The sequence below is a fragment of the Neophocaena asiaeorientalis genome, unplaced genomic scaffold (genome assembly GCF_003031525.2).
Source record: "Neophocaena asiaeorientalis asiaeorientalis breed wild unplaced genomic scaffold, Neophocaena_asiaeorientalis_V1.1 scaffold134, whole genome shotgun sequence".
Taxonomy (NCBI): Eukaryota; Metazoa; Chordata; class Mammalia; order Artiodactyla; family Phocoenidae; genus Neophocaena; species Neophocaena asiaeorientalis.
The window spans coordinates 24,118,396-24,133,831 of NW_020185339.1; the positions used below are offsets into that span (position 1 = coordinate 24,118,396).

The 15,436-nt window shown below is 49.8% G+C and overlaps 1 protein-coding gene across 1 annotated transcript in view; it reads left to right on the forward strand.

Annotated features, from left to right (window-relative positions):
• Positions 1-114: 114 nt before the first annotated feature.
• SMARCC2 (SWI/SNF related BAF chromatin remodeling complex subunit C2) overlaps positions 115-15,436 on the forward strand; it is an 18,584-nt gene continuing 3,262 nt past the window's right edge. Inside the window, exons 1-26 of the mRNA XM_024736398.1 lie at positions 115-153; positions 1,843-1,962; positions 2,583-2,668; positions 3,121-3,202; positions 3,298-3,390; positions 3,988-4,057; positions 4,286-4,355; positions 5,057-5,132; positions 5,301-5,432; positions 5,538-5,653; positions 6,326-6,450; positions 7,461-7,520; positions 7,678-7,715; positions 7,984-8,114; positions 8,397-8,468; positions 10,217-10,330; positions 10,769-10,922; positions 11,604-11,696; positions 11,930-12,049; positions 12,141-12,203; positions 12,536-12,794; positions 13,033-13,194; positions 13,467-13,531; positions 13,723-13,858; positions 13,935-14,101; positions 14,500-14,634. Coding sequence (XP_024592166.1) covers positions 115-153; positions 1,843-1,962; positions 2,583-2,668; positions 3,121-3,202; positions 3,298-3,390; positions 3,988-4,057; positions 4,286-4,355; positions 5,057-5,132; positions 5,301-5,432; positions 5,538-5,653; positions 6,326-6,450; positions 7,461-7,520; positions 7,678-7,715; positions 7,984-8,114; positions 8,397-8,468; positions 10,217-10,330; positions 10,769-10,922; positions 11,604-11,696; positions 11,930-12,049; positions 12,141-12,203; positions 12,536-12,794; positions 13,033-13,194; positions 13,467-13,531; positions 13,723-13,858; positions 13,935-14,101; positions 14,500-14,634 — 2,778 coding nt within the window. The remainder of the gene's footprint in view (positions 154-1,842; positions 1,963-2,582; positions 2,669-3,120; positions 3,203-3,297; positions 3,391-3,987; positions 4,058-4,285; positions 4,356-5,056; positions 5,133-5,300; positions 5,433-5,537; positions 5,654-6,325; positions 6,451-7,460; positions 7,521-7,677; positions 7,716-7,983; positions 8,115-8,396; positions 8,469-10,216; positions 10,331-10,768; positions 10,923-11,603; positions 11,697-11,929; positions 12,050-12,140; positions 12,204-12,535; positions 12,795-13,032; positions 13,195-13,466; positions 13,532-13,722; positions 13,859-13,934; positions 14,102-14,499; positions 14,635-15,436) is intronic.

Consider the following 15,436-nt stretch of genomic DNA (forward strand, 5'->3'; position numbering starts at 1 on the left):
CCCTTGTTTTTCTCCGCTGGCCCGGCGGGTCTCGGTGCCAGCTGCCCACCCTCCATAAGCCATCGCTTTGCGGGCTTTTCCGGGAGAGACGGCCGGGGGTGGACGGGGTGCCGAATGCACACCCCCCCACACACACACAGCGTGCCCGGCACGGTGCCCGCCAGACCTCCCCACGGGGCCAGGTACCAGCGAGGCTGAGGCCTCCCCGGTGCTTTGTGTGTGTTCAGAGAGATGATGAAAGCGGGAGGGTAAACAGCTACAGAGCAGGCCCTGGACTGCTCATCAGCCTGAAAAAGGCCCCCACCCCGGGATCACCTGTCTATCGCTCGTCCCCCATCTCCGTACAAGGGGCAACAGAACCTCTTTGGGAGTCAGGGTATAGGAGTTCCTGGGCAGCTACCCCTTATAAAACCATTCCTCAGCTTCACATTGAAGTCACCTCACCACCTGGCCTTGCATTGCCTTGGGTTTGGGGTTCAGAGTCTAGGACACACTTTATGTCCATAGTCCCCCATCCCGTAACAGGAGATATAAGGTAGTGAACAAAGGGTTCAAGCCTTACCTGTCTTTTCTACCAGACCTCTTCCTGGTGGTGTCTTTGTCTATAGGTCTGGTTGAAAGGAGCATCTCTACATAGGGCTTTTCTCTGGAGATGGTCTGCCTTTCTTCCTTCTCACTACCCCCAGTTAGGGGTTCTCTTTCTGACTTTCCTTCAGCTCCCCAGTTCTTCCTGCCCAGCTTTGCAGCCTGTCAGAAGTGTGATGGGTGGTTTAGGAGGACGCCTCCCTGATCCTGGTCATGAGCCTGGGAGGTCTCTCTGGGTGTCAGGATCTTGACAAACAGCTGCTGGGTCTGTGGCTTGTCTGTACCCCAGCGTGAGGCTCTGGTTCCCAGGCATCTACCTTTGACCTTTTGGAAGGGAGATCAGTCTAGGGGCTTAGTCTGTGGCCCTGGGGGGATTGACAGCCTGTGACCTGGTTCAGCTTTCAAGCTCTTAGCTCTCTGTCATTTGCCTTTTCTTTCAGGGATCTCTTTACACCTCCCACTGAAAGGTGCACTTTTCTCTGTGATCAGGGTTGAGGAAAAAGGGGTCAAAAGGTAAAGAGAAAGTTAGCCTCTTGGCACAGTTTTTAAATGAGAACAGAAGGCTAGGATGCTAGGTAGCATAATATGGAAATATTTAAGAAGGCCCAGGGTTGCTTGTCTCCGATACAGTTTCCTCAGAAAGGACAGATGTTGTCTTGCTATTTCCCACCAGGCTGGGTAGTAGCTGGTCTTTTTTTTCCATCTAGCAAGGCCTCTGAAGACATTTGTGCCCAGTCCTAGCAGAAGCAGATGTACAAACTATTCTCTCAGTCCGTTTGCCCTACCTTACTTCCTTGCATCTTTTTTATTAGGCTGTATTATCGAGGGAATCTTGACCTTCCACAAAGTTACCCCAAGAAGTAGACTGTTGTCTCGCTTAGAGCCTTCAAGATGTTGCTTCTGTGGCCTGAACTCCGTGAATCTTCAGAATTTTACCACTCTCAGTGCTGTTGGCTAGAGATCAGGGTCCTGCAACTCCATTTTTAGGGTGTTGCTGAGGGAGAGTAGGAGACTGCCTTTACCTCCAACACCAAAGACTGGTAACCTAGGCTGGAGGCAGCAGAATTCCAACTTCTTGGTGAGGGGCATCTAGGGCCTTCCTTCTGCCATTTTCTTTTTAGAGACTAGACACGTGGGGGAAGAAGACACTATTTCTTTCTGCCCCAGATGCTTCCAGAGCTCCTGGGGAAGAAATAAGGGAGATGGTGGATAATTGATCTGGGGTCTATTTTTCTTTCCTTTTCCCTGTTTCCCCAGTATATACAAGCTGAACCACCTACCAACAAGTCCCTGTCTAGCCTGGTTGTACAGTTGCTACAATTTCAGGAAGAAGTTTTTGGCAAACATGTCAGCAATGCACCGCTCACTAAACTGCCGGTGAGTGCAAAAAGCACGGGGGCAAAGCCTCCAAACCCGAGAGGGAGTTGTTTTTTTTGTGTTTTTGTAAATTTCATAATTTTTGAGATTTGGGTTATTTCCTACCATCCCTTTCCCTGGTTGGGGTGTTACTGGCTTAGCAGAGTCCCCAGTTTACCATTCCCTTTGTCCTAGGAATATTCTGTGCAACAGGTTATCTCACGGTGTCTAAGCTCAGTCATGAAACTCATGGCATGGTTAAAACATATGAGATTTGGATTTGCACAAGCTTGTGTTCAAATCCTGGCTCTGCCACTTGGTGTCTCTGTGATCTTGGACAAGCCATTTATACCTTTTGAGTCTTGGTTTCTTCATCTCTCCATGGGATTAATACACCTACCTTGTAGGGTTTCTGTAATGGTTAACGAGGTAACCCAGTAAAGCATATGGCGGGGCTTTGTGAATATTGGTTTCTTTCTCTCGTCTCTTTCAGGCCTCATGATAGAATGGCACAGGGGTTAAAGAATTCCAGCTTCAAGAGGGAGATCAATTCAGCATAGGATTTTGTGAAAGGATTGTTAAAGTCATAAGAAAATTTAGGATGTAACTCTCACATACTTCTTCCCTTCTCAATTTTGTAGATCAAATGTTTCCTAGATTTCAAAGCAGGAGGCTCCCTGTGCCACATACTTGCAGCTGCCTACAAATTCAAGAGTGACCAGGGATGGTGAGATGCCTTCTCTTCTCTCTGTGCTTCTTACATTTAGTTTAGAGGGAATCCCCCTTTATGATTCCCTGGGGTCTTTGTGGGGTGGGAGAGCATAGTCATTCTTGCAAGTCTCTTACTTTGCTAGGTCAGTAGGCCTGACCTGCTAGGTTGGCTGGGAGTCAGAGCCAAAATAGTCTCCAAGAATGAGTGAGTATGTGTATGTGCATCAGTGTGTGTATTGTAGAGGAAAAGGGATTCTTAGGTTGGCATCTCAAGCTTTTCTTTGTCCTTTTGCACTAAGTACAAAGTGATTCACGGAGTTATGATCAGTGAACCCCAGATCCCAGGTGATTTTGGCAAAGCTGAGGGCACGATTGCCTCCTAATTTCCCATGTTAAAAAAGTCACATACTCTGACCTCATCCCCAGACTTGAGCTATACCACTCACTAGATTATTGCCTCTTTACAAGGCGGCGTTACGATTTCCAGAATCCATCACGCATGGACCGCAACGTGGAAATGTTCATGACCATTGAGAAATCCTTGGTGCAGGTAATAGGAACCTCCTCCATCCATCTCCCTTCCCTTGGTGAGAATCCAAAACCCCTTCCCTGTAATCTCATCCCATTTATTTCTTCTCCCTACAGAATAATTGCCTGTCTCGACCTAACATTTTTCTGTGCCCAGAAATTGAACCCAAACTGCTAGGGAAATTAAAAGACATTATCAAGAGACATCAGGTGAGTGGGTGGGTCAGGAGAGGTTTTAGAAACTCCATGACTCTCTTTCTGAAGTTTTCCATACAAGCAGCAGCCCTGAGGTAGCCCTACCTACTTGGAAAAGTATTAGAATTAACGCCTTGAGACTCTCTTTCTCTGTTCCTCCCCTTTCCCAGTCTTGGCAGATTTGGATCACTGTTCCTAGAGAGTGCATGTGCCTGGGGGAAGAGCATCTACTTCCACTGAGCTAGAGATTGCCTGGTTTCAGATCAATGAAATCTTTGCTCTTTGGAACTCTATAATAACAAGCAGATGTTGTTGGGACATACAGGGACATAAAATCGACTGTACGTTTCCCATGTGTGACAGATTATCTACTCAGAGGATTATCTGCAATTTAAAATTCTTTGATTTGTCTCCATTATTTGCACAATCCCAGCTGTTTCTCTCTGCCACTTAGCTGATGTGTGCTTAGAGAATGCAAACCAACTTTGATACCATTCTGAGCAAAATATGATTAGGAAGGCAGATCTGTGGTTAAACCTTACTTTGGTTTATTTACATCCATGAGTAATTCGGAGGGGACCATACTTACCTGCTTCTCCTTGTGCCATCCAGGGAACGGTCACTGAGGATAAGAACAATGCCTCCCATGTTGTGTATCCTGTCCCAGGGAACCTGGAGGAAGGTGAGACCAGGGTTTTCTTGGTCACTGCAGTGGACAGCTTGGACTAGGAGGTGGAGGACTGCTCAGCAGCTCTGCAGTGCCTGGGCTCTTCTCTCCTTTCAGCCCTGAATCCTCTTACCACCTTTGTTCCTATTTCCAGATCCCCTGCTGCAATAGGAGTTGTGTACAGAGTTATTTTGTGTGTATCTCCCTTTAGCTTATGTTTCTCTCTGCTCTCTCTATCCCCAGAGGAATGGGTACGGCCAGTCATGAAGAGGGATAAGCAGGTTCTTCTGCACTGGGGCTACTATCCTGACAGGTGAGGATGGGTTCCTGGGGCAGGTTTAAGTACAGGAGCCAGACTGAGAAGCCTTAGAACATCTAGTAAAGCGAGAAGGCACTCTTCGAGGGTTATTTTTAGGTCTAACGTTAATTTGTTCTCCTCCCACCTATTACGTGAATCCTCTGTCTTGGGGGAAGTTTGGATTTATTGGACAAGGCTTAGTCTAAAAGGATTGGGGCTTTCTGTGTGAAATGGTTAGCGTAGTATAATTTTTGGTAAGTAAACATTAGAAATAATCTCAATATCTAACAGTGGGAAAATGTTTCAGCAAATTTAAATATCTAGTCAGTGGGCTATTTTGCAGTCTTTAAACTGATAGAGATAACACGTGATTTGTAGATAAATATTGCAAAAAGTAGGACGTACAATAACATCTAGCATCAATGCAATTATATAAAAACAAAATTGTACAGAAAAAGTTACTGGGGGAAAAAATATATACTGAGTGTCACAAGAACTTGTGTTAGAGTGATTCTTCTCTATTTTTGAAATATTTTATAATCATTTTTATTACTTTATAGTGAAAAGAATCCCAATATTAATTGGAAAAATAATCATACCAAAAAATAACCCAACAACCCATACTTTTTGTAAATGGGAAAGGTAAAAGGTTTGCACTTTATTTTTCCACAACTCTATCCCATTGATTGTGGTTTACGTTCAATTTCCCGCGGCAGTTACGACACGTGGATCCCAGCCAGTGAAATTGAAGCATCTGTGGAAGATGCTCCGACTCCTGAGAAACCTAGGAAGGTGAGCTTTTCTTGTCTGTGCCCCTCCCCCAAGAAGAATGCCAGGGCCAGACCACTCTTTGGAGGTGAAGCAGAGGCTCCTGTGCCCTTGGGCTCCTCTGTTAAGGATCCCCAGACAGAACTGGGGCTTCCAGGCCTCTCTCCAGGACAGTCTGCCTTTGTACTGCAGGTTCATGCAAAGTGGATCCTGGACACAGACACCTTCAATGAATGGATGAATGAGGAAGACTATGAAGTAAATGATGACAAAAACCCTGTCTCCCGCCGAAAGAAGATTTCAGCCAAGACACTGACGGATGAGGTGAAAGCTCTTCTTCTTTTCTCCTTAAGCCCTTAGCACAAGTCTCAGAACAGGTCTTTGCTCGAGATTGTTGGCTGACCTTTGCCCCAATTCTCCAACCTGCAGGTGAACAGCCCAGATTCGGATCGACGGGACAAGAAGGGGGGGAACTATAAGAAGAGGAAGCGCTCCCCATCCCCTTCACCGACCCCAGAAGCTAAGAAGAAGAATGCTAAGAAAGGGTAGGCCAGCCCCTAACCCGCCCCCGCCTTTACTGCTCTGTCCACACCATGGTGAAGGAAGGAAGGACAAATTGCCTCCCGTAACCACTGGGCCCTGACCTGGCTGAGCCTGAGAGGGAGGATGAGGAGGTCTTCAGCTGTCCAGTGGATACTTCTGATCCCGGCCACTAGTAAACTCACAGAGAGCTTAATCTCCAAATGAAAGGCCTTTGCCTCTTCCCATTACTCTATAGTGATGGGTTTCTCTTTGCTCAGCTCTGCCCTCAGGATTCTCTCTCCCTTTTTTATTTCCTTCCAGTTTTATTGAGGTGTAGTTGACATACAGCCCTATATAAGTTTAAGGAATACAGTATCATGATCTGGTTTACATACATCATGAAGTGATTATCATAATACATTTGGTGAACATCTACCGTCTCATGTAGATAATAAATTAAAGAAATAGAAAAATAAATAAGTAAAAACATTTTTTTTTCTTGTGCTGAGAACTCCCAGGATTTCCTGTCTTAACAACTTTCATGTGTACCATACGGCAATGTTAATTATATTTATCATGTTGTACCTCACCGTCTCTTTGGGAGTCTTTCTTGCTTCCCTTCCGTTGGACCTCACCTTCCAGGGATTCCTTGTCCAGGGGTGACTAGATTCTCTTTCACTCTCTTTCCTTCCCAGTCCCTCAACACCTTACACCAAGTCAAAGCGTGGCCACAGAGAAGAGGAGCAAGAAGACCTGACAAAGGACATGGATGAGCCCTCACCGGTCCCCAATGTGGAAGAGGTGACATTGCCCAAGACAGGTATGGGCCAGACCAAGCTCCTGGGCCCCCGCTCCCTGTCCAGCTCTTCCTGTGTCAAACCCCCTGGGTGGGCTGACTTCCCAGGCCCAGCTCCAGGTGTAGAGGATCTTTCCCTTCAGCTTAGCTGGTTACTGAAACCATTTTCATCACCACAGACAAGCCTTGAACTTCATATCCGTATCTGAGTTGTGGACTGTGCTCTGTCTCCAAACTCTTTTTTTATTACACACCGTCAGTAAAATATATTTGAGCACAAATTATACACGTGTACTATTTACCGCTACTTTAGGAGCGTTATGAAACACATACATTGTCTAAAAATGGGCAAATGTAGAGGATAAGATTAAAAAATATAAAGAGAGGTTCTGATATTCTTTGCCTGTATTTCAGTGGACCCTCTTTTGCGTCCCCATTTTGGAGACCATTGCTCTGCAGTACTGGTTTACAGTCTGTATTCCACAGACATCCAGGAGTGGGTTTCCGGAGTAGGATAGGGGAGGCCACTGAGAGACAGGAGTTCCGGCTTCCACCCCCTCATCAATCAGAGCAGCTCTCCTCTCTATTTGTGTTTTCTCCTGAGCTGCTGGGTATGAATTCATTGGAGGAAAATGTCCTCTGCTTTCAAAAACGTTTAAGATCCAACTACTCCTCTACAGAGTGGTTTGGTCAGACTCTGTCTCAGTCCATGAAGAACTTACAGACACATGAATGGAGATAAGGGCCAATCAAAGACAAGAATGATTGATGAGTGTTCATAGAGTAGAAGATGCTTCTCTATAAGAAAAAAGTTGAGTTAAATGAATTTTTGGTTGGGGAAGGGGAGAAAGTGGCAGGAAGGGGAGAAAGTTTCAAGCCACAAAATGACTGTGACTGGAGGAAGTTGCTACGTTTTGTGATCAGATGGGGCAAGCTTTTGGAGAAAGTGAGCTCTCTGGAACTGTTAGCATTGGAGAGGTGAGGGCTTGATTTAGGCAGAACCTGTCTGTAAAAATGACTCTCTCCCCTGGCAGTCAATACTAAGAAGGACTCGGAGTCAGCCCCAGTCAAAGGAGGCACCATGACTGACCTGGGTAAGATGGGGAGCTTGGGGCAGGGTGGTCAACGCCTAAAGGAGGGGAGGGGAGGCTGCCACCTGCCCCTAGCCTGCCAGGGCCTTTCCGAAAGCACACTAGTTGTGCGGCCCCTGAGGAGGCTCCAGCCTGCTATCTTGCTGTCTCTCTCTTTCAGATGAACAAGAGGATGAAAGCATGGAGACCACGGGCAAGGTGGAGCCAGTTTAGAGAGGCCCTACCTCTCTATGTGATTCTGACTTGTGATTATAAAGTTCCTTCTACCCAGAACTTTCCACTGCCCAGACTTCTCCCACCCGATTTCTAGCTGTTGGTCAAAACTCTGACGCTTTGAGTCCCGGGGCCCAGAACTGTTCATTCCCATCCCGTCTTTAGTGCCCACATTCCTGGGGGTGTAGGAGAAGCAGGGGTTGCTAGGGGCAAGATGGGAATGCTGAGAGTCCAGCAGCCTCCATGCTCGCAGGATGAGGATGAGAACAGCACGGGGAACAAGGGGGAGCAGACCAAGAATCCGGACCTGCATGAGGACAACGTGACCGAGCAGACGCATCACATCATCATCCCAAGCTATGCTGCGTGGTTTGACTATAACAGGTATTGGCTCCACCGTCTCACTAAATCCTCATTTTCCTGCTCCACGGATCAACATGACGTTCCTCCTCCTGCCTCCAAATGAGTTGCCTCTTCCTCAGCCAGGGAGACCAGGGTACAGCTCAGTTTTAGGGAAGCTCCTGGTCTCAGAGTCTTCCAGCCCTGGCGGAGAGTTCTCCCCAAGCGTCTCATTCCTTCCCGCTGCCCCATCTTCCAGGCTTTTCCTCCCTTTGGGGTCTCATCTCTCCTCTAGAGCCTCCGAATGCACCCTTTCTTGTCTTGCAGTGTTCATGCCATAGAGCGGAGGGCTCTCCCTGAGTTCTTCAACGGCAAGAACAAGTCCAAGACTCCAGAAATGTAAGGAAATCGCAGCTCCTGATGCTCTCCCTCCTGTGTCCCCATTTGTTCCTCCCAATCCAGTGTGGCAGACATTTCTTGAGCTCCTTCCATGAGCCAGGCACTGTGCTAGGCTTACAGAGACATGGTCTCTGCCCACAGGCAGCCTCAGCCCAGCACTGCGACCACTGCTCTCTGGGATTTGCCTGGGGGCCATATTAAGCATATGCCTCTTCTGCTCAAAACAAGTATCTGCTCCGGTGCCTGCAGAGCCTCTCCATCCATAATTACTCATGCTGTCTAAAATGCACATATCTCTAGCATAAGTAGTAGCTTTGACTAAAATATAACTGACTGCTATTGGTCCCTTAGAGTAGGTTTTGATAGGAAAAAATGGGAGGAGGAACTATTAAGACCCAAGTCTGTGAACTTAAGGGATGGAGAGATGTGTTTTGTAAAGTCTGGGCTTGGGGCTCAGAAGTCTTCATCTCCTTCAAGGCTCCTCCTGCCGGGCCAAATCTGCCTGGCTTCAGTTTGGTGTTTTCCATGGTTAGGGATGCTCCAGGATATACATGGTGAGGCAGGTGGGACTTAGTGCTGAGCCCAGGCCCCCTGAGAACTGAACCAGCTGGCTTCCCAGCTGCTCCTCGGCTTCCCCACTCCCTGCTCCGGGGCCACCTTCCCTTCCACCATGTTTCTTTCCCTGAAGCCTGGTATGGTTCGCTCCTCCTCCTCTTCCTGGGGAAAACAGTGTGTGAAAAAGCCTTACTCTCTCCAGAGGAAGTAGTGACAGATGACAGGAGTGCAACTTGATCTGCAGGCAGAGTTGGAACTAGAACTGTTCTACACTTTGCACTGTTGGTGTAAAATAGTAAATGATAATTGCCTACATGTTTTGAGAGCTTACTATCTCCCAGGCGTTATCCTAAGTGTCCTACGTACCTTGACTAATTTAATATTCATGTCAGCTTTAGAAGTAGGTCCTGTTATCTTCAGTTTAGTGATAAGGAAACTGAGGTGTAGAGGTGTTAAGTCACTTGCTTAAGGTCACACAGCTCATGAGTAGTAAAGCTGGGATCTGAGTCCTTTAGTCTGGTTCATGTTCTCACATTTTACACTATACCACACAATAGCTACCGTTTGGGGGGCTAGTACAGTGTGCCCGGCACTGTTCTAAACCTCTGCAGACCTTTCTAATTCTCAATAGACACTTCATTTTACAGATGAGGAAACTGAGGTTCAGAAAGTTTAAGGCCATCGCAATAGAACTAGGATTTGAACTTAGACCTTTCCACCTTTGAAACACGTTTTCTCAATACCATGCCATGCTGAGTAGGTGGAGGCACCAATCAGGACTTCCCTTTAACATCTGCCTTTGGAATTAAGGGCACTTTCTCTTACCTCTTGATTCCTTTTCAAAAGTTGGATTGAGGGAGTTCCCTGGTGACCTAGTGGTTAGGATTCCAGGCTTTCATTGTGGTGGCCTGGGTTCAATCCCTGGTCAGAGAACTGAGATCCTGCAAGACGAGTGGCACAGCCAAAAAACGTTGGATGAAACATCCCCAAGTACAGCTAAGGAGATAACTCATTTAACTAAAAACCCCATCAAAGGTTTGAACCCCTCGTGTCTAGCACACAGTGACCCGCAGTGTGTACTGAGTCAGCTGCGGTGTTCTTCTCTGTCTCTGTCACACAGGAGGAGTCCTTAGCTCTCTTACCATTTTACCTACCCTTCAGCCCTCTCATCGTTCATCTCTCTCTTTTCTAAGCTACCTGGCCTATCGAAACTTCATGATCGACACTTACCGGCTGAACCCCCAAGAGTATCTCACGTCCACTGCCTGCCGCAGGAACCTGGCGGGTGATGTCTGTGCCATCATGAGGTGGGTCTGCAGCTGAGGGGCAGCGGGTACCTGAGGATGAATGCCCACAGATGTCTCTTGGCTGATGTAGAGAGGCCGGCAAGGAGCATAGGGGACGAGCAGGAAAGAACATCTCTAGAGAAAGGCGAAGTTCAGGTTCGGGTACGGGTGACTTAGGGAATGGCAGGGGCGCTCTCAGAAGTGTGAAGGAATGGAGGAGGGGCGCGTCCGTAGTGAAGGAGCCTACCCAGCGAGATAATGCAAGGGGAGATGTTTAGTAGCTGGGTGGGTATGGAGAGAGGCCCCCGCTGTGGATGTGGACGTGGGTGTCACTGGCATATAGATGCTGGGAGGAGGCGGTATTTCCCAGGGAGTGGGAGGAGTGGAGAAGAGGGTGCCCCAGCTCCACCCCAGCCCTCCTCCTCGTGTGTGACCGTGTCTCTGCCTCTCTCCTCACAGAGTCCATGCCTTCCTAGAACAGTGGGGTCTTATTAACTACCAGGTGGATGCTGAGAGTCGACCAACACCAATGGGGCCTCCGCCCACCTCGCACTTCCACGTCTTGGCTGACACACCGTCTGGGCTGGTGCCTCTGCAGCCCAAGACCCCGCAGGTAGGGCGAGGGGCTGTGGGGACAGGGTGGGATTGGGCAAAATGGGGCTTCTTCGCACTTTTCTTTTTCTGGTTTTTTAGGGTAATGGTTCAGGAGTGTTTTGAGGCTTCTTCCTTTCCCAGGGGATGCAAAGGGCCACAGGAATCAGCCCCATGTATTTAGCACCCTCTCTCAGCCTTTGTGCCCAAGACTGTGAGGACTTGCTGAGGCAGAAGAGATGCTTCTTGTCCTTGGGGAGCAGACAGGCTAATTAGGGGACGGAGCGGATAGAGAAAAATGGCTTAAAATTAAGTTGCATGAAATTTTTAAACTTTGTCACGTTTCCAACATTTTTTCATTTTTGCTTCATAATTTTTGTCACTTCCATTTTTTTTCCACTTCCATTTCATACATCACGAAAATTAAGAAGAGAAAAGTTACGTGGCTTGCCCAGGGTCACACATGTAGGGTTAGAGCCTACTTGTTCAGCTCCTGAATTCTAAGAGAACCTGTAAAGATCCATGTGAATACAAATGGATATCATGCCAACTACAGATCTAAATAATCACTAAGGGAGTACGGAACAGTGGCATGAGTGCCCCCCAAGCTTGCGAGCTGCCCGGCATTTGCTCTTGAGGCCTCCAGGGCCTCGGCCTGGTCTTTTCCTGCCCAGCCTCCATGACGCCAAGCTCTGTCCCCCAGGGCCGCCAGGTTGATGCTGATACCAAGGCTGGGCGAAAGGGCAAAGAGCTGGATGACTTGGTGCCAGAGACGGCTAAGGGCAAGCCAGAGCTGGTAGGTGGGGTGTAGACCCCGCTGGGCTTCTTATTTGCCCCTTTATTGGGGGGCCCCTGCCCGGGAAGAAGAGCCATGAGAGCAGAGGAGCTACAGCAGTGAGGGAGGAAGTCCCGCCCAGGGGTGTCCCTGGCTGTGGGAAGGAAGCTCCTTCTGTCTGTCCTGTCTCTCTGTCTGCCCCTGGCTCCTGGCAGTCACTCGGACTCACCTCTTTCTTTCCCCTCCACAAATAGCAGACCTCTGCTTCCCAGCAAATGCTCAACTTCCCTGATAAAGGCAAGGAGAAACCGACAGACATGCAGAACTTTGGGCTGCGCACGGACATGTACACAAAGAAGAACGTCCCCTCCAAGGTACGGAGGTGGGGGCTGCCTGGGCGTGGTGCACCTTTGCTCCTTGAGGCTGCGGGCTCCTCCCTCTGACCCACCTGTGTTTCCCCTGCAGAGCAAAGCTGCGGCCAGTGCCACTCGAGAGTGGACAGAACAGGAGACCCTGCTACTCCTGGAGGTAAGTAGGGCAAGGGAAGGGGAGCCCTATGAAAACGGAAGTGGCCAGGGGGCCGGCTGCACTCGTGAGCGGGGAGAGCCTGATCTTGCCCCAGTCTCTCTCCTTCCTGGTGCCCATCGCACCTGCCCCAAGGACCAGCTCCAGGCCAGGGACTGGGACCATTTCGTCAACCCCTTGTCCTTTCTTAGTGCTACTTGCAGATCCCCCTTGGACCCAGCAGAGTACACAAATACCACAACCCAGAGAGCTTTGAAGCAGCTCCGTTTAGTGGGATGGGGGTGTTGACCTTCAAGGAAAGTGGCTAAGTGAGGTTGTGTCTCCACCACCACCAGGCACTGGAAATGTACAAAGATGACTGGAACAAAGTATCAGAGCACGTGGGAAGCCGCACACAGGACGAATGCATCTTGCATTTTCTTCGGCTTCCCATTGAAGACCCGTACCTGGAGGACTCAGAGGCCTCCCTGGGCCCCCTGGCCTACCAACCCATCCCCTTCAGCCAGTCCGGCAACCCTGTGATGAGCACCGTTGCCTTCCTGGCCTCTGTCGTCGACCCTCGAGTGGCCTCCGCTGCTGCGAAGTCAGCCCTAGGTAATGCGGAGGGGTCCTGGCCCTCTCGGTTTGCGTTTGAAGGGCTGGGTACTCAGGCCGTGAAACCCCCTCAAGTTTGGCTGCCTTCCTGGCCTTGTCTGCTGCTGGCATCGGCCCAGGCACCTGTCCAGCTCCATGAAGGTGTAGATGAAGAGCCGGGCTTGTGAGGAAGCTCTCACAGGGAGAGCCAGAACTGCCTACCGCCCGCTCCCAGCCTCACCCTCTCTGGGTCTTACAGAAGAGTTCTCCAAAATGAAGGAAGAGGTACCCACAGCTTTGGTGGAGGCCCACGTTCGGAAAGTGGAAGAAGCAGCCAAAGTGACAGGCAAAGCAGACCCAGCCTTTGGTCTGGAAAGCAGTGGCATTGCAGGAACCACCTCTGATGAGCCTGAGCGGATTGGTAAGCCCTGGCATGTCCCCGGACTCCTCCCTTTTTCCCAAGAGCCTGAGCCACCTGGCCTCCCCACACCATCCCTGCGTCCAGTTGGCCTAAGAGCACAAGACGAATGGGGAGAATTGGTGGGGCTTTTGTTTTTCCCAGGGCTTTACCTTAGGTACCGTGGCTCCCCACTGGTCCTCCCAGTAAGATCTTGGCTAGGAGAAGGGGCTGTTGGAAGAGCGTTGTAGACAGACTGTGTCAGACATTTCCCGTTTCCTCTCCCCCGGGCCCAGAGGAGAGCGGGACTGACGAGGCGCGGGCGGAGGGCCAGGCCACAGAGGAGAAGAAGGAGCCCAAGGTATAGCGGGACCCACACAGGCTGGGAGGGCAGAGGGGACAGGCGTGGACCGCGGTGGGGGGAGCCGGCTCCGTTCAGCTCAGGCAGGCTGGGCTGGACCTCCCAAGTAAGAGGCGTAAACTCAGTTCCTAGTCTGGGCCCTCTGTGTGCGAACCAGCGCCCTGATGCTCCCCCCTTTCCTGGGACTCCAGGAACCACGAGAAGGAGTTGGGGCTATAGAGGAAGAAGCAAAGGAGAAGACCAGCGAGGCGCCCAAGAAGGATGACGAGAAAGGGAAAGACGGCGACAGCGAGAAGGAGTCAGAGAAGAGTGACGGGGACCCGATAGGTGAGCCTCGAGCATGGTGGTTGGGGTCCAGGAAGGAAGCGAGGCTGTAGGGCTTAAGACCCTTTTCCTGGCCCAGTTGATCCTGAGAAGGAGAAGGAGCCCAAGGAAGGGCAGGAGGAAGTGCTGAAGGAAGTGGTGGAGTCGGAGGGGGAAAGGAAGACGAAGGTGGAGCGTGACATCGGCGAGGGCAACCTCTCCACCGCTGCGGCCGCTGCCCTGGCTGCCGCTGCCGTGAAGGCCAAGGTGAGGACCAGAGACCCAGGGGAGGAGGTTCCCCTTCCCTCATCTCACGTCACCTGGAAGAAATCTTTTCTTGTCATCCTTAAACGACGCTGGCCTGTTTCCTTTCCCTTTTGATCGTGAGAGGGAGACTCGGTCATCTCTTCTCTAAGCTTTTTTAAGCCTTTACCACTGGGCCTGTTTTCACCCTCTAATTACTTGACCTTGTCTTATCCTTTGCCACTCTCTCTCTCTCTTCATGTTCTTTTAAAAATATCGGTCAAGCCTATGCTGCTTTCTGGGTTGTGACCACAACAAGTTCTTTCTTGAAACCTGGCAGCCTCCATGCTACGCTTCTCGGTCCCGGAATGTCTTCAGCTGGGTCCTCCCACTGACGGGCCGCCCCACCCCTCCTTCCTTAGCACTTGGCTGCCGTTGAGGAGAGGAAGATCAAATCTCTGGTGGCCCTGCTGGTGGAGACCCAGATGAAAAAGTTGGAAATCAAACTCCGGCACTTTGAAGAGCTAGAGACGATCATGGACCGGGAGCGAGAAGCAGTGAGTTATGTCCCCTGGGTGTTGGTGGGGTCCCACCTTGACACTGGGCTAGGCCCCAGTTTAGGATGGAGGGAGCAGCAGTGCAGAGAGCCTGAGGCCAACAGGGCGACACAGCAGAGCGGGCTAGCCCAGGCCGGAGCCGGAGTCAGCCCAGGCAGCTGAGGATACGCAATCCACAGGTGCATCCTGGAGACCGAGGTCCCACAGAACGTCAGCTCCAGGGTCACGTTCTAGTCGGTTCTTCGATTGCTGCATCTCCAGGTCCTTGAAGGGTGGTTGGCCCATAGTAGACTCTCAATAGAGATTTGTTGAGTGATTGAACAGGTTTAAGGCATGATGAGAGGGTAAGGGCTTCAGATCCAGGAGGTGAACTTGGAAAGCGAATGGGATGGACAAGGTGTTGAATCATTTTGATTTTGAGAAGATATAAAAGAACTAGAAGACAGGGACTCTGACCCTGATCTCCCCAATTGAAGATATCAAACATACAATGTGGAGACATCAAAACCAGTTAATGCTTCAGGTATCTGACAAATGCAAATTAAGAGGTCTCCAATTAAGTATAGAAGTCCTGAGAGAGAACGAAATAAAGGCTGAAGCTCAGAGGCTAGGGAGTTGATCTGGGATGGCTTCCTAAGAGTGGTGAGTTTTTCCCCAGTTTTGAAGGAAGAGAAGAACATGATTTGACAAGAGGAACTGGAGGGGTTTTCCAGATTAAAGTAATGACAGATTCAGAGCTTTGGAGCTGAAATGAGCAAGGGCTGCCACCAGATTAAGTCCACTGCAGTGAGAAGCCAGCGGC